The sequence below is a fragment of the Halichoeres trimaculatus genome, unplaced genomic scaffold (assembly GCF_033239565.1).
Source record: "Halichoeres trimaculatus isolate MK-OKI-2021-1 unplaced genomic scaffold, fHalTri1.1 fHalTri1_scaffold_2, whole genome shotgun sequence".
Taxonomy (NCBI): Eukaryota; Metazoa; Chordata; class Actinopteri; order Labriformes; family Labridae; genus Halichoeres; species Halichoeres trimaculatus.
In genome coordinates, this window is record NW_027437180.1 from 17,130,705 (window position 1) to 17,154,825 (window position 24,121).

Consider the following 24,121-nt stretch of genomic DNA (forward strand, 5'->3'; position numbering starts at 1 on the left):
TTTTTAGTCCACTTTTCCTTCAAGATGTGATTAAATGACTTTTCACACAGATTAAGAATGGTGAGGGAGAGGCCACACTGAGGAGAGAGCATATCACACAAACCTTCCTCAACATCCTCGACCTGGTGGGGCAGCTGATATACGTTACTGTCACTGTGCAAGCAGAAAATGGTAAGAGATAAGCAATGTGTGTGTGTGTGTGTGTGTGTGTGTGTGTGTGTGTGTGTGTGTGTGAGAGAGAGAGAGAGAGAGAGAGAGAGAGAGAGAGAGAGAGAGAGAGAGAGAGAGAAGAAAGAGAGAAGTCACCCGTCTCTGTGTGTCAATAAGGGATGGGTAGCCTTCACATTTGAAACAATAGGGTGCCGATACTACGGTGGACCTGAAGTGCAAACCACAACTGCAAATAGGTAAACACAACAGCAAATTAAAAGATACAACTTCAAAATAAAAAACACAAATGCAAACTACCTGAACACGGCAGCAAAAAACTGAAAACAACACAACTGCAACTTATCAGTCATCGCTGATTGGATGAGAGGGAGGATGTGAAGGAGTACTTGACTGGACGAAGGCACCGTTTATCATTTGAACAGGAAGTTATTCTGCTTTTAGTGCTATTTTCAAACATGAGCACTACCTGTGACACAAACGTAGCTGCTGCTATCAAAGAATGTTTTGATTGAAGAATAGTTACACAGTCTGTGAAGCCCAGCTGTCTTGAATTCCTTACTGAGACCTTTTGGTAACTTTCCTGACACCTGCTTAAAACCCAAAAAGTCAGAAGGAACCTCGAGCCCCCGCTTTCACGGTCCATATTCATACTGAGAATCAAGATCTAGCGAGCTTTTGCCCTTCAGCCCCGCGGGAGGGTTCCGTCCTCCCTGAGCTCGCCTTAAAACACCTGCGTGATCCTTGGACAGGTGTACCGCCCCAGTCATACTAGACTGAAATAACTGTTAATTAAGGCATGTCAGGTAAGAGACTGTCTGTGTCCAATGCGGAAAAGTCATTCTGATGAGCCTGTGACTCTCCGAGGACCAGCCCTCCCCCTCCGGATTGAGTGGCGTGGCGCGGCGCGGCTCAGTGCGCTGTTTCCAGTGGGATTTGACATACTGAAGCAAGACCGTGGCGCTGTAGACGGCACTAATTTTTGGTACTTTTTGAGTGTGTTCATGTTGTAATAAATATCAATTAGTTTAATAACAAAATCTCAAAGATTTTTGATGTAGCATATTTAATGGTCAGTATATAAACTTGCAATGCTGTGTTCATGTCCAGCATGGAAATTGCCCTACTCTTCTATTCCCTCACAGTCACAAAGATGTACCGTTTGATTTTATGTGAATTGATACTTGATATTAAAGACGGAATTGTTAGTATGAAAGGGGAAATATAGACCTGTTTAACGCTTGCTAATAAATTGTATGTCTTCCAAACAGGTGGTGAAATGGTGGAGACAGAGTTGAATGGTTTGAAGATCGAAGTTTCACCTTACACCATTAACTTCAAGAAAACACCTAAATATTACCAACCAAGACAAGTCTTCTATGTAACGGTAGTATACCTATTCACATTTATGCGATATGCTACTAGAACTTATCTGTTCTTAGAAAAATGAAAAAGGCCATCATAAACAACGCTTCAGTGCCTATCGAAAATTGTTCCTTTTTTGTTGATTAACTACTACTAGCTGTAGACAGCAAAAGTTTATTTATTACCAATGTAGTTTTCTTTGATTCTCTCTTTGTAATAGTACCACTGTTTGTGTTACTGCTGACAGGTGGAGGTTATGAATCATGATGGCACTCCTGCTAGGGGTGTTGAGGTGGAGCTTGACTCAGGAGACATGAGAGGAAGGACAGATGCTAATGGCATAGTGGGGCTTTTCCGCACCACACTGTCAATTACAGGGCCATTGACCATAACAGTAGGTATACGTTATTTTCAGACTTGAATTGTTTCTTGTACACTTTAAAAAGGCAGTGCTAAGCTCACTTTGGTTGGAATGTACTTTTTTACCGAAGCGTATTGCATTCACTTGAAGAAAAAAAAAAAAAACTCAGGTTTTTCAGAGTAATTTATTCATTGGTTTGTTTTTTGTGGTAATTAATTTTGTTTTTCTGATTAATATTTTTTATTGGTTTGTTTTTATTATAATTATTATATTGGTTAGTTTTTTGTTATAATTATTTCTGTTTTTATGAAGTTTTTTTTTTTTTTTGGTAATTAATTTTGTTTTTCTGATTAATTTACCAATTAATCCTTAACTTTTTACCGGCTTTCCAATGTAGAAGCAATGCATTTCTTTAATGCCACATCTTCGTCTATTCCTTAAGTATTACATTGAACAATAGGCCTGTATAAAATATAAGGATAAAGTTGAAAACATAACAAGTATCTCGATACCTCAGGAAAAAAATACTGCGAAAAACAGGAAAAAAGTAATCTGAAAATAGAAAAAAAAATTACTCATGAAAAAAAAATGATTATAACAAAAAACAAACCAATAAAAAATATTAATCAGAAACACAAAACTAATTACCACCAAAAAATGACTCATAAAAACAGAAATTATTATAACAAAAAACAAACCAATTAAAAAATATAAAAAATATTAATCAGAAAAACAAAATCAATTTCCACCAAAAAAATTACTCATAAAAACAGCAATAATTTTAAGAAAAAACAAACCAAAATAATAATTATAACAAAAAAACAAACCAATCAAAAATATTAATTAGAAAAAAAAAGTTAATTACCACAAAAAAAACAAACTGAAGAATAAATTACTCTGAAAAACCTGAGTTGATTTTTTTTTTCTTCAGGTGAATGCAATACACTTCCGTAGCTTTTAGACCTTTACACTGAATTTTATTCTTCTGTGCATTTAATTATAGGCACGGACAAATGATCATCACATTCCAAGAAGGAGACAAGCCACACAAACAATGGTAGCTCTTCCATATAAAACTAAAAGCGACAGTTTAATGTACATGGGTAAGGAACATGACGTGGAGATGGTTGTGACTGAAGCCTTACTATGGTGGACAAGACTTCTTTGAATAACAGATTCTAACTGGGTAATGTGCTCACTACAGATGTGATTGCCCGGAAAGCTCAGGTAGGGGAAAGCCTAAAAATATCTCTTCTTGCCTTCCAAGAAACTTCACGGAACGACATCACATACCTGGTGAGAGATGTTTTATGTCTGTGTACATATTCAATCACATATCATTAGGCTTGTGTTGCTTCCATCAGTGTGCAGTACCTGAAGTCCTGAAGTATGAATCTGTGCCTCCAGATCCTGAGCAGAGGTCAGCTTATAAGTTTCGGCCGACTCTCTGGATACATGTTGAGATCCATGGCAGTTTCTGTCACCAAAGAAATGGTGCCATCTTTTCGTATTATAGCCTACTGTCACACAGACAATGGTGATGTGGTATCGGACTCTGTGTGGGTGGATGTAGAGGATTCCTGCATGGGCTCGGTGAGATTTACAACACTAATGTTGCAAAATATCAAGAAACCCAGGCACAAAACGACAGAGTTTAATACAACAACACAAACAGGTAACGTTTTATTCTAATGCTGAAAGAAAAACAAATCTACCTTTTCTTCTTCTTCTTCCTTAAGTTAGAGCTGGAAGAAACAAGTTCATATTCCTTGCAGAGACCGGGCAGTACGGTTGGTTTGAGGGTAACAGGAGACCCAGGGGCCACAGTGGCACTTGTTGCACGTGACAAAAGCCTCTACACCTTTAACAACAAAAACCACCTCACCCAGAAAAAGGTACATCTTTATTTTTCCTTTTTTCATTTTATTGTGTAGAGTTTATATGACTTCCAATTTTGTGGGTTAATGCCATTTTTTTATTTCCCTTTAATTGCTGAAAAATAATCCAGACACTTTTGATTTTTGTATAAAAAGTAATGTGTATTTTAACAAAAGGTGACTTGCCAATATTTTGTCCTTTCACCCTCACTGTGGCACCTTTAGATACAATTAAAAAAATATATAGGGAAAATTCCCAACTTATATTTGTCAGGAAGGACAAAAAGAACAAATAGTTAAAAGAATTTAAGGTATTACTCTGTAATGTGGGTGCCCTGCTCTTCTACCTGAGGCAAAGCAGGTATCCATGACAGTACATATGACACTTATAAGATCATATTATAAAAAGCAGGCAGGCTAAAGGATTTGGCTATTCGACAACTGTATGTGTTGAAGCTGAGCTGTCAGACAAAAGGGTTGGGGTAAAAAGCGGCGCATGTTATGTGAGCTAAGCTTGACTCCATGGCATGCCTTAACAGATGCTTTGTTTAGTTATTATTTTTCATTCAAGTTTATGTCTCGTTGCATGTCAGAATACTTCCCCAGACCTGATATAAAAAAACAATCCTGTAAACTCTCCTTCTGAGACAATCCCAGCAGAAAGTGAGAGGTTAAGTGAGAGGGGTGAAAATGGCTGCAAATGCAAAGTTCACTTGATTAAGGCTTTTTTAAATAGCCAATTTTTTCAAGAAACTTGTCAAGAAATGTTATTTGTGGTTGCTTTTAAGAGGGGCTGAGAGGAGTTTCTAAGGGATCTTTCAAAAGTCTCCCTTCTAGATATATACCTGATTGTTATCCACACTCTAAATGAGATTATCAGCACTACAGGTTACAGGTTATTTCAAAATGCTACTTTGTAGCTTCCAGATTGATTTACAGCATGTCTAAGTCTTTATGACAACACTATGCTAGCTGACGAAGGCTAACACAGGTGCTAAATTATTAATGATAATGTCCATTCCAACCCAAAGTCAGCAGTTATTCTGCAGTGGTCTGTTCAAACTTGAGAGTCTATCAATAAAATGAAGAGTGAGGTTACGTTAGCTCTGCTTGGTAGATGACTGGCAGGACATAACCAGGATTCAATAACGTTACACATTAAGGACATGTCTTAGAGCACCGAGCTGCCAGCTGCACTTAATATAGACAGCTACTAAACTAATTTAAAATTGACAGTGTTTACTTGTTGTCACATTAGCCTACAGATTTGTCTGAGCACCAGGCTGCCGATAGCACTGTTTATAGCCAGGCTACTACGCCTGCTTGATACCACATTTCAAACCATATGGCTACGTAACTGTACTGATTAATACCTTACCTCATCGCATTGTATCCAGTAAAATATTGTCTTAAACAAAGAAAATTTATTTTTATCCGATCTCCATTTAATTCAAAAACAAACACACACCTCGCTGAAAGTAATTTACGTCAGTGTGCAGAGACTCCAGGCTAAAAGGTGGCGAGGCAGCCTAATAAAAACAAGTTCTCCTCATAGCATCTTAAATTCAATTCTTTTTAAAGATCAACTATTGTATTGTAAATATTTCTTACACCATTTTCATCAGTTTTGTTCATACTAATGATATAAGAAGAGAAAAGGCTCCATGTCAAAACTCACACTATAATACCAGCAGAACTAAGGACATGACAAGTTAGTCAGCCATATTCAAGTCTGTATTCCTACATTCGGCAAAAGACAAACTCTGTGAGAAAAATACCTTAGAATATAACTTCTTTATTTATTTATTTTTTTAGTTCAAACACACATTAAAAGACTTGCCCAGTCGCCATGCAACTTCTCACTTACTTACCTCTGATTTGATTTAACTTGCTTACTAAAACATCATTCTTATTAATTTTCATGTATTTTTTTGTTCAATCAGTCAATCAATCAGCTTTATTTATACAGCACTTTAAATACAAACAGAGTTTGAGCCAAAGTGCTGAACAGCGAGGAAAACCCAACAAGAGCCAAGAGCAAATTGAAACACCAAATGATAAGATAAAAAAGGTTGTTGTTGTTGTTGTTGTTGTTGGTGGTGGTGGTGTTGTTGTTTATGTTTTTGTTTGTTTTGAAGCTGTGGGACATTGTAGAAAAGTATGACACAGGCTGCACACCAGGAGGAGGAGCAGACAGCATGGGTGTGTTCTACGATGCTGGGTTATTGTTTGAGTCCAGCACAACCGGGACTCCCCACAGACTAGGTACTCCTTCATCCTCCTCAGTGATTCTTTTCCCTTTTCTCATACTCTGTTCTGTATGTTCCTGAAACTGTGAAATGAAGCCAATCTGAGGATGCCGCCATATTGACTATTACCCAGGCTTTTAACTTCCTTTCTAACAGCTTGTGGGCCCCTGACAGTCACGTGAGCTGAGCTGGGTCTCTGATTGGAAAATCAAACAATCCTAATAACTTCTTAACCACTGTGTTAGAAAAAAAAAAACTCCCTGTACAGTGTGTTGATAGTGAGAATTTTTTTGAACCAGGCTGTAAGTATGTTTTTTAATTCTGTAAAAGTCAGTTTTTATGGCTGGATGTGTACGTGACTTCCAGTCTTTCTGCAGCCAGCCTCAAGCGACAAACAGCAACATTTAGCATTTCTGCATAGGCTTCATTTTTACTAACCCCATGTTGCCCCTTGGTCAAAACTGAGATTAGGGAAACTTGATTCGTGTCTCCTAGTGTGATTTCTCTGTAACCCAGGGTCACCTTACTGATCTCTACAGGGCTGAATCACTTTTCAGAAGACAACCCTGCCAGTGACAGGCCTTATTCCCACTGGGTTACATCTAAGAACTTGTATGTTTGGCATTTACAGATCCAAAGTGTGCTGGCCACAGCAGGTGGAAACGAGCCAGCACTTCGATAAGCTCAGGTAAGAACTATATATAAATTACACAATGGGCTCTAATTTCATGGCGCAGTGCAGGGGGCGCAAGCCTGGCGCACCCCGCGCAGTGTTAATTTCGTGCGGTGCACCGCCGTGCGCTGCCAATTTGACAATTTGGTAGACCGTCTGTGCAGAGATGGGTGTGATGGCGCGCCAGGGGCAGGTGCCTGCACTCGCGCCTGGTCTATGAAATTAGAGCCTGATAGCAGAATATTCCAAAAGAAATGATACATATATCAGTCCAAGCTAACATTGATGTATCTGTCGCTGTCCTCTCAATAAAAAACAGGTTGGTTCTTGAAACCAGTCTTATTCCTTGAGCAGTGTTGTGGAGCGTCAAGACATCATGAGAACTGCACTTAGCAGGGGGGAGTGCAAAACTGTGTCATAAAAAGTGCACATTGTTAAAAAAATATGAAAACTCTTAGTGAAAATATTTTTAAAGTGAAAACTTAATATGTATTATTGTCGGCTTTTTACGAAAAACAAGGCTTTAGGTTTTAGTCTGTCGAAGCATTCGTCTCTCAGTCCTTTAGCCCCAGCCATGAGCTGCTTTAGTGTCCAGTTCAGTGTTTTGTGGAAATACATGAGCATCGGCTCTGCATGTGTTAAGTCCCTAAATTATAAACCCAGGAACTTACCCATGTGAACATGAAGAATCACAGAGAGCTGTAACAGTGACAGGGTGGTGGTCCAGGAGGTGAACTGACACCTTTTTAGCAACCAGGCCAGCTCTCACTTCATCTGTACTGGGACTTAAACCTGTGACTTCTACACCAAATATAGGGAAAAACTAAATCTCATTATTCTCATATTAAAAGCAAGATTGCATTTAACATGGGGACTTTTGCAATGCCACTCAGATGAGCTGGAGGATTACTCCTATGTAGACAGTGAGGACATCTTTCGTCGTACTGCTTTTCATGAGAGTTGGCTGTGGAGCAGTGTCACTCTACCAAACTGTCCAATCAATGGTAGAGACTGGTGAGTCAACAAAAACAAACAAAATAAATCGGTCTAACTCTGAAAGATCTTGATCACTTTTATACAGAAATAATAAAACAAATGTTGTTTTGTTCAGTGGCACCACATCATTCCAGAGACGTTTCCCTTTACCTGACTCAATTACAACCTGGCAGGTGACTGGAATTAGCCTGTCACAAACTCATGGTAAGCACTTTTATTTTTTGACTTGTCTTTTCTGTCTTTTTCCTGACATTACTGCTCATTTAACAGGTTTTCTCCAAGCCGGCTACTTTCTGGGGTCTCAGTTGGCTGTTTTGTGGTTGGCTTCACGTGTACCTACATAAATACGTACATATATATATATATATATATATATATATATATATATATATATATATATATATATATATAGATAGATAGATAGATAGATAGATAGATAGATAGATAGATAGATAGATAGATAGATAGATAGATAGAGATATATATAGATATAGATATATAGATATACATATAGATAGATAGATAGATAGATAGATAGATAGATAGATAGATAGATAGATAGATAGATAGATAGATAGATATTGTGTGTGTGCATTCTGTAATCTGATTGTTTTGTTTATGTTTTTTTTATTTCATTTTTTTCTTTGGGAATTAATAACAACACTCTTTCAAAAAGCCCTTGGTCCTGCAACAGCATTAGTTATCATTTGCTTCATTTAAGACATGTAAGTGATATGTCCCTTTTCCACTCCGGCGAGGGCGTGTAGACTAGTCAGACCACATGCAAGAGGTCTCAAAGGAGTCCAGAAGGTATTGTATTTTACAGGAAATATTAATTTATGGTTTTTGAGCATAGACTGTGTAAAACATGCAGGTAGTTTGTGGGATATACCTGTCTCATCGTCTCTACTGCGCAGACTCTGGCTGCACAACTGCTACATTGGTGGCGCCTGTGACGGAGGAATTTTGGCTTCAAACCCGTACAATGATAAATGACGGAGCCATGCTGTCCACTCTATATCCAGTCTATGGGCAGACCCAAGCCATCTTTGGAACTAGACTGTAAATGTGCTTTTGAATGTCATAAGAAAAAAATGAGTAAAATGTATAAATAGTCAGAAAATAAACTTGGGCAGGCTCAAACTCAAAATCACCTTCAGTCATCTTCATCTATTTTTTGGGGGGTGGGGTGCTGGATGTGTATGTTTATGTGACTTCTGGTCTTTTTGCAGTCAACCTCAGATGGATTCTCGATGAGCAGCAGCTCTTAGCACTTCCACATAGCCTTCATTTTTCCAAACCAGATGTTGGCTCTTGTTTCTGAGTCAAGGGAAAGACTGTAAGAACCTTTAATCTGGCTTGCTGAAGAGCTGAAGGCATGAAACTCAGAGTATATGTGGTACGAAAAAATATTAACCCACTGCAGTTTTTAGGTTCAATCACATATTGGGCTCTTTCAGGATTAAGCTGTTTACATTCACAAATCAAAAAGCGTTGGTCTACATGTGGCCTCTAATTTTTTATGTGTTTTCTGATATTTTGTCCTCCTGTTTTGAAGGGATCTGTGTGTCCGACCCGTTGGAGTTGACTGCGACAAAGCAATTCTTCATTGATCTCAAACTGCCGTACTCTGCTGTCCAGGGCAAGCAACTCGAAATTAAGGCTGTCCTCCACAACTACAGCCCAGACCCCTTTGATGTAAGTTTTGCAACAGAAAATAAGGTTGACAGCCCTGTTTGGATGGCTCTCTGTGAAACATCAAGAGTGGTTTGCTTGGATGGAGAAGTGGCCGTTAAGAGGTGAAGGAAAGGTGTTATTGACATATGCAAAATGTTACATTGCCTGAGCACAATTCACATTAGTAAGATACTTACCCCCTGTTGATAGATTTGGCCTCCAAAAATGGATACACTATATAACATGAATAAACATTGTTAAAAAAATTATGAGATTTTATTTATAGCTTTACTTAATGAACAGGTTTAAGAATCTGTTGTGTGACAGTAACAACAGAGCAAACCTGCTGGAAGCTCACCTCTGTGGTGGAAGAGAAAGTGACAGTCCATTTCTGAGTAAAACTCACTCAGTCTTCAACTCTTAACTTTGCTCATGACAAGAGATCATCCTTTAGTGCACCCAACCTTTGGATTTTCAGTCACTGTAAAAGAGAAATCCCTCCATGTTGGGAAATATTTGTTCTAAGTTCACCTCTGTCCTGATAACTGTGGTAACAGCGTCAGACTTCGTGCAATAAGTAAATACAAACATTTTGAGGCGGTTGACACAAGAGCCAAAACTTTGAGCAGTGTTTTTTAACCTTTTTGGAGCCATGGCACATTTTTAACATTGAAAAATTTCCATGGCACACCACCAATCAAGAGTATTAAAAATTAACACTCTGTAACCTAATAACAACATAGCCTCTTACACACATGCACTGCAAAACCTGGACCTGTTTAGATGAACACAGAGCTGGTATCCTGACTTCCTCTACCACGTCAGAGCTGAGCACACCCTTATCAATAGCTTTGCTGACCAGTGTTACTCTGTTACGGTGGGCAACAATTTTAGCTCCAGCAACAAGTTCAGAAACATGGTAGCTCGCTTTAAGGGCTTGCTCTTTTGTGGTTTGTCCCACAAAAGTTGGCTGTTTCACCATGTTTTCAAGATCAACCAAATTGTCTACCTGCTTATTTTGAAACATCAGGTGGTTCATTTGGAAATGGCGTATATACTTACTCGGGACCATCAATATTTACCACTGGTGTTGGTATCAGAACCAGAAAAGCTGGTTTGGTGCATCCCTAGTTCTGGTGCTCAAAGACTTAACTCTGACTGTACTTTGATTATTGTGGTTCTGACAGGGTCATTGCCAAAGTTTGACACTGGCAGGTTTTATTTTTTATTTTTTCTTGTTTAGGGCCTCTCTTTTTCTCGTTATGGTTTAATTGTGCCATGTGTGATGCCATCATCTTAGCCAGTATGAGAAAGATAACAAGAGTTTTTATTTTAAAAAAGTACAGCACGCTGCTTTAATTCTTAGTGTATTTAATCTCCCTTTTAAGTCAATGCAGAAAATAAGAACCATCATAAGAGAAAATTCTAATACTCTAATTGAAATACATCTTGAAAATGCTTTGTTGTTTTTCAAAATGAAACTCCTAAGTAAAACATTGTGAATTTCTTGCTCATTGACCTGAAATTTGTAAATGCGTTCACGTTTGTACCTTTCCTTCTCTCTCTCATCACCATCTGTTTCAAGGTGCGTGTGGACCTGATTGAGAGCCAACATTTCTGCAGCGCAGCTTCGATGCGAGGGAAGTATCGTCAGGTGGTCAGGGTTGAGGCCAGTGCTACACGATCTGTACCGTTCATCTTATATCCAACAACGCATGGAGAGTTCGAGATTGAGGTGAAAGCAGCAGTGAAAGATGGATATCTGAGTGATGGAGTCAGGAAGAAACTGCTGGTGTTGGTAAGAGAAAGAAGTGCACTGATTACGTTCAGAGACTACTTTTTTACCAAGGTGTGGGACTAAATGTGTCAGTTAGTCCAGTGTCAGGCTGACTTAGGACGCGGTCACACTGGCCAATCGTGCCGTGCCTAAGCACGCTTCAGCCGTAAAGCACGTTTGGAATGACCAGTGTGACCGCAAATGTACCGTGCTCAAGCACAATTCCCTTCCGTGCTTCGGCACGCTTCGAAGAGGTGGGCTTCGGCACAGTTTACTTCAAGCACGAGCACAAGCACGCGGACAGCGCGTGCGATCCATTACGTATGATCACCTCTCTGTGTCTCATTGTGCTGACTCTGATGAGATCGCGCTTCATGTAAACAGATGCTTCACGATGACGTAGGCGGGCTGTGCGCGTGTCTGATACCCGCTAAAGTCTGGTTCTTATTGGGGTAGTGTGACCGCTGGCCGTACTCTTCAGCTGGGAATCGGCGCTGCAGGGGGGCAATCGTGCTTAAGCACGGCACATTTTGGATGGCCAGTGTGACCGCGTCCTTAGTTAACTAAGGTGTGTGCTGCGGGTTTAAACTGTCAGTGCCTTCAGGCATCATGTCAGCAGTGACAAAGTTACTGGGCGATGCCAGTTTGAGTTTAAAACGTCTTGCATACCATTCGATTTCTCCTCATTTTTGCTGTTTGGCTCACTGGCGTGTTTCAAAGCTTTGATCAACTCATACTATCACATTTGCAAAGGCAGTTCAGAATGCCGACTGAAACCGTGTTGGCATATTCATAAGAAAAGTGTGTGACATATTCAACATTTTAAAGCAATAAACCCACTGATGGATTGATATGGTTGATTCGACACCCACCTACAGTTTTTCTTTTTACCATAGTTCCAGATGGATAGTTAACAAATGGAGGATCGTGCATTGAAAGTAGCTTCTTGTTCTTGAACACAATCAGATTTTTAGCTGAAGAGAAACAGATACAAACGAAGACAATGCTGAGCCTTGGGTGACGTATCTCACAAATCTTGTACACAATTTATTCGCCCTGCTCTGCTCTGTCAGATCCTTTCTCTATCAAAACCTCGACTTCTAGGCTCCTAAAAACATTCACCCATGGGCCCTCAGGAGCAGTACTCTGTCGAGAAATGTTTGGTCAAGTTTTTCTGTGTGAATGTTTGTTCTTGTGTTTAAATTTAACCTGCATCTTGAGTTTTGTCTCATCTCACCCTGCTCACCCTGTGGGAGTTAAAAAAGAGAGTCATCAGGGTGCTACCTGTGTGATCAGCTCATCTCTTTGCCATTATGTAGCACTGTTGTTGAGATTTGACCAATCAGAACTGAGTATTTAATTTTAACCCCTGACTCTGCCTTTTTCTCACAGCCTCATGGTATTTTGGTCAAATCTCTAGCAAGTATAACCCTTGACCCTGCAAGAAAAGGTACAGTTGAATTTACTGATAAAGCAGCCACAGTTCAACATGTTTTGAAATGCTAATTTCCTTACTTTCCTTTCTTCTCTCTCCCTTTTTAGGTGGGATTCAATATGAAACCGTCAACAGTAAGATTCCCCGCAAATATATTGTTCCAAAAACACCCACAAGGACTGAAATCTCTGTGACAAGTAAGATCAGGGGATAAATGCAATGACTTGAAACATTTCCTTTTCAATGAATTGTTTGTTTTATATTCTACTCTGAGTAACTCTCCTGTGTGTGTGTGTGTGTGTGTGTGTGTGTGTGTGTGTGTGTGTGTGTGTGTGTGTGTGTGTGTGTGTGTGTGTGTGTGTGTGTGTGTGTGTGTGTGTGTGTGTGTGTGTTTGTTTGTTTCTCCTAACAGTGAGGCAGAGAAAAGAAGCTCAACTGGAGCACTACATTAGTGGGAACTCAATGGGTTCTTTGATCAAACCGCCCCAGAGAGACTCAAGTTCAGTTTTAACCATGACCCTGCCCATTATTGCGGCCACATATTTGGATAAAACCAACCAGTGGGAAGCTGTGGGCTTAGAGAAACGTAGCAAAGCCTTGGAATACATCAAATCAGGTAGCCTGAATCTATTAAAGCAGGTGAAATACGTGCTTATAAACTGTGAATTCCAAATGTTTTTTTTTTAGGATTGAAAACAAAATTCAGTGGAAAAAGCTTCACCAGTTCAGTATAAATGTTTTTGTGCTTTGTCTGTGTCCAGGCTACACTCACACGATAACCTTCCAGGCAGATGATGGCGCTTTCAGAACAAGATTACGTCTACCTTACCGTTTCATTAGTGTCATTAACAACAACATCAACAAGAACAGATGGTGAGACCAAACATTCATAGATATCTTTACACATCTTCCTTATGAATCCTTTAACTTCAGAAATGTTGAATGTGGATTGGATAAAACAATTCATCTCCCCTCCAAGGCTGACAGCCAGTGTTGTCAAGTTGTTTACCATGGCCTCCAATCTGGTGCATATAGAGAGGAAAGTCATTTGTGATGCTGTGTCTTATCTCATCGAACAGGCACCTACCGACGATTTTACAGTATGTGTCAAGAAAATGTGTGAATGTTCAGTAATATAAAAACAACAAGCCAGACAACTGGTTAAAAAAATTAATAAAACAGACATCTTTTCCATCTTTTCTTTTGTGTGCAGAGTGATATGGAGTACAAAGATTCAGATGTCTCCGTGACGGCCTTCTGCCTCATCGCCATGCAGGAGTCACTCAGTTTGTGTCTTCACTTTACAGATGATGATGCCATTGTGAGTGTCTCACTTTATTATCATCTCTACACTCTAACCTGGACAGAGACATTGATTGCATTGTACAATTTAGAATAAGCTATCAATAAATTTAAACATTCACATTTTCTCACCTAAAAATGGGATCAAGAAATAATGCTTATTTGACCTGACCTTGCAGCCATTGTGTGGTTGATTGCAAAAAAAAAAAAAAAAAAATGACCAGATGAAACTTCTTGGATGAGAGGTGAAACAACTTCCTAAACTCTACACAGTCCAGTTGCCTAGTTTTCCAAACCTTCAGGGGAAGGTGCAATGAGACTGTACTGAGTTCACAGTCGTGGACTTTTTAACTGAACATCCAAATCAGTTTGAATGAAGTCTATAAAAGCAGCATGTGGAGATATAGATACACCAGTTTGTGAATAAAAGGAACAGTACATGTGAGCTGAGCATGAACATGAGAACACATCCATGAGGCACCCTGATATGGTGCTGGGCTCTGTTCACCCTGATCTTCTGGGAATGCTTAGTAAGAAATGCTTTGCTGTGCCCATAAGAACTCCCAAAATGGACTCTAATGTAGTTTCTTTAAGGTCCCATATTATGCTCCCTTTCTGCAGTTTAATATGGATCATTGATGTCTTCATGAAATGGTAGTAACATGTTTTGGTCCAAAAAACCAATAAATCAAGCACAGCAGCATTGTTTCCAGGCTCTCATAGCCCCTCCGTTCAGAACGGTCTAATTTAGTGGGCGTGACCTTCATATGTAAATGAGCCACTGCTGATACTGCCCTGCTCTTCAGCGTCACTGAGAGCTGCGTCATGTGACCATGACTACCGGGCTTCGTTAGTGCACAATGATTAGAAAACAGCAAAGCTTGTTTTCCGTAACATTACAGGCTAAAACAACAGGCTAACCGCAGCTAAAGTAAGCATCCTGAAGCTAACACAGAGACAGGGGACACTGAGGAAAAACTCTTTCATCTGCTCCACAGCACACAGCATTTAAAATACTCACATTTCCAGGGTCCGAGGTTTGTTGGCGGGTTGGTAATGCACCTGGATTCAGGACCAGTCTATTCACTAGCCCTCTGTTGTACTGTCCAAAGTTGGAAAAGCAGTCGGCCGTGAAGTGACTAGCACACACATGCACATTTTTACTGAGTTTAGCTGGCACTAAATCTTGTCTTCTTCTGAGATGGGAAGTTTGTGCATGGAACTAAGTGGCTCTTTACAGCCCCTCCCCGCCAACTCCTCTCCCCACTGCTGGGGAGATTCCTCTCCAGCAGCGGGGAGGGGGTTTCAGGGGTATCTGCTCTGGTGGAGTATCACATTTTGTGGGCTGGGAGGAAAGCCAAAGACCCAAAAATTTAAAAAAAGACTTAGTGAAGTGATTTTTGCATAATATGGGACCTTTAAAGGAGCTTGAATGTTTGTTCTTTAATTCATCTATAGCAGCTCCTGCTGAAGGGGCCAGCAGTGATGGTTGGATCTGACCTGATGAGCCCACTGCTTTGGGTTTATTGTTTTGTGATTTGGACACATGAGATCAAAACAGCCTTAGAGACTAGAGACTAAACTGGGTAAAGATCCGTTAACGGATTAGTTTACACTAGCTGAGTCAGTGACTGTTAACAGCTAGGAATGCAAAAAGAGAAGCTAGTCTTATCCTCCTTTTGCTGCTGACACTGAGTTAAAAAGTGTTTATCACTACTCATCAGCTGTCTTTCCTTACGTAAAGGGTCTGTTCTATGGGACAAGTCAATCAATAGCTTACCTGGAGATGAGCCTACCCAGCCTCACCAACCCTCACACTGTTGCGATGGCTTCATATGCTCTGGCCAATGACAACCGACTAAACAAGAAGATACTCTACAAGTTCGCCTCCAAAGGTTTTTTTTGTATCTTTATTTCTATCTTATTATTTCTATTGTCTCATAAAGTTTAAATTGGGAGTGTTTGGTGATGGAGTGGCTTTGATTGTTATTACTTTGATTTTGAGTTTGATTAAACTTGAAAACATTCACTGTCAATTTAATATGGGTATCAAAGTGATACTTCTTTTTTATGAGAAAATTATTGTAAGCCTTTGTAAATTTCTCCACAGAAAACATAGAAAGTGCATTTGCAAATTTTTCTTTTTTTTTTTCTTTTTTTTTTGCAAACTGTACAAATTTACATTTTGTACTGTTGAATCTTAAGAAGGTTCTAAGTAGAGTTTCAAGATGCAAGAAATGGGAGTGGGGCAAAAAAAAGAGTAAGCAATTTATTGAAAACAGAAATTAAACTGAAATAGGCTGTTCATCAGCTGTTCAAAAGTCACTTCAGGCATTTCCCCATGCGAGTGTTTCCCGGAGACTAGGAGAACCTTTGCTCCAAGTGGTGAAGACGGCATCACAGAGGACATCCACAACCTGGAACTGATGTCCACCCCCCCCCCCCCCCCCCCCCCCCCCCCAAATGCCCTCAATATGATTTAGATCAAGGGGACCCAGAGGATGGTCCAAAAGAGTGAGCTTATTTCTCTGGAAGCAGTCCTTTTTCAAGCAGGCATTGTGAACTGCAGCTTTGTCCTGTCAACAAACCCAGTTGTTACCTCACAGACCAGGGCCCTCAGTCATGAAAGATGCCTCCTGCAACATCTCCTCATAGTCAGCTGCCGTTTGACACCCTTTCACAACCTGAAGCTCCATCGTTCCACTAAAGGAAAAACCATCCCAAATCAGGATGGTGCCCCCTCCACGTAGAAAACGTTTCCTTGTCATGTCAGTAACATTGGAAGCCATCAGGACCATCAGGGTTCATTTTTTCCTCATTTGAGAATAGAACCACCACCTTTCAATGTCCCATGTTTGGTGCTGTCCTGGAAAGTTTTGTGATGTTGAGACGAGGCCTTTGAAAATGTTGTTGTTCTGAAAGCTCTTCTTCCTGAGATGCCGTCTGATGGTTGTCTGGCTGCAGTTGGCACTAGCAGTTACCCTACTTTGAGTCAAGTATCGTCCCACATCAGGACAGAGGACTGGCTCCTCTAGCTCAGCACTGGTATTTTTGTTTTGGTCTACCACAGGATCTTTTTGCTCCATAACCCTCAGGATGATTGAATAAAATCAAAACGACTATCTCACTGTTTCAACCCCAGCAGTGATGGCGCATTATGAGAGGCCTTGCTTATGCAGCCCAACAATCTGACCACATTCGATAAGAGAAAACCTTTTTTTGCCTTATCATCAGGAGGTCATGACAGTGTGAATACCTGAAAATGACACTGACTTCATATTTTTGTCTTTTTACTTTTTTAATTCAAAGGCTGAGATGTTAAATTTTTGATCAGCTAATGAACAGCATTTTTCACTGTAGTTGTCGTTATAGGTTGCTAACTCTGTTTTTTTTGTCTCACTCCATTTTTTTCTTGCATTTTGAAACTCTACCTAAAACCATCTTAAGATCCAACACTTGAAAATGTTGTATATACACACACATATATGTATATATATATATATATATATATATATATATATATATATATATATATATATATATATATATATATATATATATATATGTATATATATATATATATATATATATATATATATATATATATATATATATATATATATATATATATATATATATATATATATATATATATATATATCAGATTGCATTGCTGTTTAAGTTTTTTAGAAATGTGTTTTTTCACTCAGATTTGACCCACTGGCCTACTCCAGAGGGACACACCAGAACCCTGGAGACGACAGCTTATGCTCTACTTGCCCTGGTGAAGGCAAATGTGAGTACCAACCTCTTAACCCCTAGGTTTCTATGACAGCTACATAATATGAGAAATATCACAGAGTTATTGCAGTTCAGAGTCATCATAGTGGTATTTCTTTTTGTCACAATGTACCAATGGATGACAAGTGAGGACTGCAGTATGGTGGCCCTGAAGGGCAACAGGAGTAAATATTTCAAAAGCACAAAATACATTTCAGAAGCACCAATAGGTTTCACAAACCACAAATATATTTCAAAAAAGATAAATACATTTTACACAATGTAAATAGATTTCATAGAACAAAAATATATGTTTTAAAAAAGGCAAATACATTTCACAGAATGCCAATAAAAATCAATTCAAATCAAAAGTAACCAATCACAAAATAAATTTCATGAAACTGGAAAGGGTAGGGCCATGCTACGTGTCTCTGATTGGCTCAATCTAAGCATGTCAATCACATCAGTCAGCTATCATTTCCTGTTTACATTGAATACCGGCTGTAGCAGAGCCAGCGCAAAGTTTCACGCCTCTACCAGGATGTAGGTGGGGCTTGATTTGATAAGGCAGTACTTCAACGAGGGACATACATACAGTGTGATTGTAGAAATGCTTTTCATTTACCATGATATGCACATATCAATCAATCAATCAATCAATCAATCAATCAATCAATTAAGCAATCTTTATTTGTATAGCGCCAAATCATAACAAACGTTATCTCAAGACACTTTACAAAAACATTTACAGGTCTAGACCTGTAAATGTTAATAAAATTTTATTAGCAGAAACCCATCATCAAGACAAGATAAGGGGTCTTATCTTATCTTATCTTAATCCACCATGAGTACAGGACTTTGCAGCATTTAGCAAGTTACAATGGCAAGGAAAAACTTCCCTTTAATGGGCAGAAACCTCGGACAGAACCAGACTCATGTTATCACCACGAACCCTGAAGTCCCGCTTCAAGATCCATGGGCTACAGAGAGGGGTTGGGTATTCCTCATTGAATGTTATCCGGAGGGCAATATCAGAGCTACCAGGAGCTGGACAACTATTTGAGTACCAACAATGTGGCTCACGCTCAAGCAGGAGCACGGTCTCCGTGTCGAAAGGGAGACTGCAATGAGACTCCTCTGGGAGCTGAATCCATGCGGGACCCTCTTGCGGGTATGTTGCAAGTTTATCTGTCGCACTTACCACTCTATGGGTTCGTCCAATGGCTGAAATTTATTTTGTGATTTGCAACTTTTAATTTATGTCCTGGGATTTTTATATGCATTTTGTGAAATGTATTTGTTTTTTTAAAAATATATATTTGTGGTTTGTTGAATGTATCAGTGCTTCTGAAATTTATTTTGCGCTTTTGAAATATTTATTGCCATTGTCCTTCAGGGCCACCATACTTCAAGCAGGCTTCTCCTAGAGAGAAATGCTCAAAATGTGATTTGGCATTGTGTCGCTGAAGAATGTTAGATCTTTCTTTTAAGTCAAAGTATAGGAGTCATGAAGAGAGGGACTGGACTGAAGCCACTGCGAGCTACTTGTATTCAGATGGTAATTAATCAGTTATCAACTGCAATTTAGTACTTGGATTTTCATCACACTGCTGTTGTTGTAGTGATTTATCAGTCCACCTGTAACACATCAGTAAGACACATCAGCAGCTGAGCCCACTGTGTCTGTGTCGTATCACAGGAGCGTTGACTCCATGCGAACACTGTCTATAAAGGTCAGAGGATCAAACAGAGATTTGAGTTTGTGGGTTTGAGGACTTTATAAAGAAGCTTGAAAAAGTCTTACTTTTATATATTTTTCTGTTCAAAATCCATAAACTAAGATGAGAGGATCAGCGGAAAAATCTGTCTTTTCTTAATCCTTCTTCTCAGTGTCCTACACGATAAATCCATTTACAGCACATATAGATTGAAAGTGATAGGGCATGGGCTAAAACACAGGTTAAGCTGTTTGTGATGATGTTCAAACCATAGACTGTATAAAACATGGACGTAGTCTCACCAGCGTCACCCGTCTGTTTCTGAAACTTAAAATGAAGCACATCGGCTATCGCGGCCATATTGTTTGTGGCAAGGGCTTTGTGTACAGCCATAGGGCGCCTGTTGGTCACGTGACCCTCAGCTGTGCCTCTTATTGGGCTAGCTCGCGATCTTAAAATCCTCTGAACGGCCGAGTTAGAAAAAAATTCACCCCCCCGTACAGCGGGTGCTGGTAGTAAAATTAGTGACTCAGACAGGAGACGTTTTTTGAACCAGGCTGTAAATAGGTTAATTTCTGCTTTGAAAACAACTTTTTTTGGCTTGGTGTGTTTGTGACTTCTGGTACTTCCGGAGCCAGCCTCAAGCAAACACTCAAGAAACAGCAGATTTTAGCACTTCCACATTGTCTCATATTTTTAGACCAGAGGTTGCCGCATGTATCAAACTGTCAGTAAAATGAAGAGTGAGGTTGTGCTTGCTGTGGAGTTGGCAGATGAGCACCGGTAGGACATAATCTATCATTTGATAAAATATTTTCCAGTGTTAGTTTGGAAAGTGTATCACCATGTTGATCAGGTAAATTTATTGATTATCTTCTTTATTGATTCCACATGACACTTAGGGCCTTTTGAGTGATGACATTGGTTCATAAAGGTGTATGACTCATTTAGATTCAGATTTAGGCATTAATATAAAAAAAATGGAATGAACCATTAACTACAGGGATCTAAACTCTTTTCCTGTCCCCTCTGAAGGCCTTTGAAGAAGCCAGACCAGTTGTGAAATGGTTAAACCAACAGCAGCGGCAAAATGGACAATATGGATCAGAAGATGTAAGTCTCTGTTCTCATACATCTTTTAAATATTTGGCTTGTTTTGTTTATCGAGTTCTGCAGTCAGATTTATTCTTACTCCATCTTCAGGCTACCTTACTGGTGTACCAGGCTGTAGCTGAGTACTGGACCACAGTGAAGGAGAAGGAGTACGATTTGAGTGTGGACATCTGGTCACCGAGCAGGTCAAGAACTCAAAAACTCTTCTTCAACAGCAGACACCCAGCTATAACAAGAACCTCACAAGTGAGAATTCTCTCTCTCACACACACACACACACACACACACACACACACACACACACACACACACACACACACACACACACACACACACACACACACACACACACAGTAGGGCTGATGAACTTGTAATGGTTAGCCTTTTTGTCACGCAGAGCAGAAAAGTCTCTTCATGTTCAGATTGTCATTTCCTCCTTCAGAGTTGTGTATGGTTTGCACATTAAAACTTTGACGCACAGATTTAACACTTTCAAATGAGGCATGACATATGAAGCTGGCACAGAAATAGTATTTATTAGCGCCATAAGTATTTTTTTAAACACACACTGAACTCACGAAAAGTTTTGAATTTTTTTTAAACAAACACTGATCGAGAGAATGCCCCAAATGTGCAAAGCTGCCTTTAAAGCAAAAGGTGGAATCTTACATATCAAGCATATTCTGGTTTGTCTGACACTTAATTATTAACTACATAATTCTACAGTTTCTTGCATTGTTTTTGATGTCTCTGGTATTAATTTACATTTAGAAAGTGACAAAAACTAAAGAAAAAAGGAAATGAGAGGGTGTGAACCAGTACTGTTCATCCACAAATATGTGTTATTCTTGGTGTAAAGTTTTGTAGATCAGAGTATACATTTACAGATCCATGCACACATTTGTGAATTTGTTTATTCTTGCAAATGTTTCACATACGGTGAGACAAAAAGTATTTCTATTTCATCCTTCCCGGGTTCATAGAACCACGGTTACATACGTAACCCTCGTTAGTCACCCACTGACTTTGCAAGTTCTCCTACTTTGAATTTTTTTCCACCATAATTTACAAATAAATTCCTAACCCTGGATTTTATTTTTTTAGCATTTTTTCTCTCATGGTTGAAGTGTACCTTTGATAAAAATTACAGACCTCTCTCATCCTTCGAAGTTGGAGGACTTGCAAACTCAGTGGTTGACCAAGTACTTTTCTGCCACACTGTAGTTTCAGATCTGTTTATGTATTTGTTGATACATGTAAGCATTTGTTTGTCAGTTCACATATTTGTGGACCCCCTCTCATATTTTTCTCTCATATATCTGTGGATGTACGTGTGCAGTTATGGATCTTTGTATGCATCAGTGGATCATTTTACACAGTTGCAAATTTTCATGCTCCAGTAATTGCTCCATACTTCAGTCCTTCTGAAGGCTAACAAAGCAGGTCCTTCTGTGAAAAAGGCAACACTGGAAAGTGTCAGAGGCCGGTTGTTCTGACATGTTCAAATATGTGACTGGATCAGTTTGATATGTGTTACACTGGTGATGTTGCTTTGGTCAAATGTAGAAAATATTTATTTGTTTGGGAATCCCAAAGTCATTATTATGTTGTCTTAGCTGTGTTTCCATCTAATTGTACGTAGAGGTGGTCCATGAATGTTTATTGCCTCAAAGTTAATACCTGGGATTTAAAAAAATATTCAGCAGTTGTTTCTACAGTATGATGTTTTCTTCCTTCATGTCTGAACACCCTTGTCTGCATAAATACATTTGTGTTGTCCATTTTTTTGTTGGTGCAGATGAATGGTATTAACATGGATATTGGAGTAACTGCCGAAGGAACAGGTGAAGCAGCTCTCACCGTAAGTTTATTAAGTTTTCATTAAGTTTGCATTTCTGTTATGTACCCTGTAAGCCTGGTGAGGTCAGAGCAATTGGCAGACCTTGGTTTGAGGCCTGTCCCTCTAGCCTGCCATGATCCATGATCCTTATGCTTTGACCTCCTCATTTCAACACGTGGATCTCGTTCTATTTTTAGAATAAACCTGAGCTTGTTTAGTACGGACAGCCACAATTATTACTTTATATCCGTGTCAAAATACGGGAAGGCAAAATAAATCTTTTGAACCATGAAAAACACACAGACAAAAAGGTCGACTAACTTATTACAGTGCTACAAAAGAAGTAAATTTGTCTATAAATGTATTTCTTTAAGCATTTATATTGATTTTAACTTCTACAAATCAACAAAACTTCACTTAAAACTAATTTTGAAGTCTCCTTTCAGATTTCTGATGGTGTCCCCCTTCTAAGAGATGTTTTTTTCCTTACCATGACAGGTGGTGTCACATTATTACACACAACCTGGAGAAAAGGAGACGGACTGTGAGAACTTAAAACTATCAGTGGAGCTGCTGCCAGGTATTTATTTCTGTCCTATTTTGTGAGGATTGTAAATGTTTCTTTCTTTTTTTTTTTTTGGTTTATCAGTACATGTTCTATCTTTTATGAGAAAAACTAAGAGCACTAAATCCTTTTCTATTGAATATGATTTCAGCAGAGATAACTGGTGCAAGTGACAAGATCTATAGGCTGAGAATAGAGGCTCTGTAAGTATGATGAAGATGTCATGGGAACAGGTGCAGCATTGTTTCACATTGTTTCACTGCACTTTTGACAGTCTCTTGTTTAACTGCTCTTGTTATTTTTAAACTTTTGATATTTATAAGACGTGTAAAAGATTATTCATTCAATATGTGATAAAGGGCTTTATTGTACTGAGCCCTGTTTTGTTCATGAGATTATGGTCATTACTCTGTCCATTTCCTGTGTAGGTATATGAATAAGGATGATGCGTTCACCAACGCAGTCCTGGAGGTTGGGCTGCTGAGGGGCTTCACTGTTAACGCTTCTGACCTGAGCTCAGTAAGAACTCATGTCCAAACACACAAAGCCACGGTTTATCTGAACCCCAGGCGAGCAGGAATTGTGTTTACTGACTTCTGAACTTTGTTTGTGTGTGCTTGTGTGTGTGTGTGTGCATATGTGCATATGTGTAGCTTTCACGATCACAATCCTTCTCTGTAGAAGATTATGAGAAGACCATCCTGTCAGACTCCATCATCATTCACTTACCCCAGGTAAAAGTGTCATCTCTCTGTCCATCTTCATGAACTCAACATTTGAATTATTATTATTATTATTATTATTGGTTTTACTAGTAGTAGTGTATAATTATAATAATAATAAATGTATTAATTTATAGCATTAAACACTTCAAGCAAACACTACTAGGTACATCAGACAGAAAAGTGTAATCATGCAGAGAAGGCTGTCCTTTTGTCTCAGCCTCTCTAAAACAAGTTTTTTCTGTCTCAGCTTTCTCACAGACAACCAAAGGTGATCGAGTTCAGAATCCATGAAAGTACGAAACTTCAAGTCCTACAACCAGCTGCTGTTTTTATCTATGAACACAACAAAAGTGAGTCTCAGAGAATCGTACATGTCTTTCATTGATGGACTCTGAACACTGGAAGAGCTTTCAAATCTAAAAATTGTCACGAATTGAAATTTCACACAAGTACCTCACACGGCAGGAAACTGTTGCATAATAGTTCACTTTGTACTGGAA

General features: G+C 39.2%; 1 protein-coding gene across 1 annotated transcript in view; it reads left to right on the forward strand.

Annotated features, from left to right (window-relative positions):
- LOC141787060 (complement C3-like) overlaps window positions 1–24,121 on the forward strand; it is a 32,176-nt gene that overhangs the window by 7,441 nt on the left and 614 nt on the right. The window contains exons 8-36 of the mRNA XM_074665334.1: window positions 51–171; window positions 1,440–1,555; window positions 1,781–1,927; window positions 2,898–2,997; window positions 3,099–3,190; window positions 3,302–3,487; window positions 3,634–3,789; window positions 5,910–6,036; window positions 6,652–6,708; window positions 7,587–7,707; window positions 7,805–7,893; window positions 9,248–9,387; window positions 10,952–11,164; window positions 12,536–12,593; window positions 12,686–12,775; window positions 12,991–13,194; window positions 13,340–13,451; window positions 13,558–13,708; window positions 13,792–13,899; window positions 15,625–15,775; window positions 17,591–17,676; window positions 20,414–20,491; window positions 20,582–20,737; window positions 22,290–22,352; window positions 22,830–22,911; window positions 23,051–23,099; window positions 23,325–23,415; window positions 23,550–23,630; window positions 23,869–23,971. Of these exons, the coding sequence (XP_074521435.1) occupies window positions 51–171; window positions 1,440–1,555; window positions 1,781–1,927; window positions 2,898–2,997; window positions 3,099–3,190; window positions 3,302–3,487; window positions 3,634–3,789; window positions 5,910–6,036; window positions 6,652–6,708; window positions 7,587–7,707; window positions 7,805–7,893; window positions 9,248–9,387; window positions 10,952–11,164; window positions 12,536–12,593; window positions 12,686–12,775; window positions 12,991–13,194; window positions 13,340–13,451; window positions 13,558–13,708; window positions 13,792–13,899; window positions 15,625–15,775; window positions 17,591–17,676; window positions 20,414–20,491; window positions 20,582–20,737; window positions 22,290–22,352; window positions 22,830–22,911; window positions 23,051–23,099; window positions 23,325–23,415; window positions 23,550–23,630; window positions 23,869–23,971 (3,328 nt within the window). The remainder of the gene's footprint in view (window positions 1–50; window positions 172–1,439; window positions 1,556–1,780; window positions 1,928–2,897; window positions 2,998–3,098; window positions 3,191–3,301; window positions 3,488–3,633; window positions 3,790–5,909; window positions 6,037–6,651; window positions 6,709–7,586; window positions 7,708–7,804; window positions 7,894–9,247; window positions 9,388–10,951; window positions 11,165–12,535; window positions 12,594–12,685; window positions 12,776–12,990; window positions 13,195–13,339; window positions 13,452–13,557; window positions 13,709–13,791; window positions 13,900–15,624; window positions 15,776–17,590; window positions 17,677–20,413; window positions 20,492–20,581; window positions 20,738–22,289; window positions 22,353–22,829; window positions 22,912–23,050; window positions 23,100–23,324; window positions 23,416–23,549; window positions 23,631–23,868; window positions 23,972–24,121) is intronic.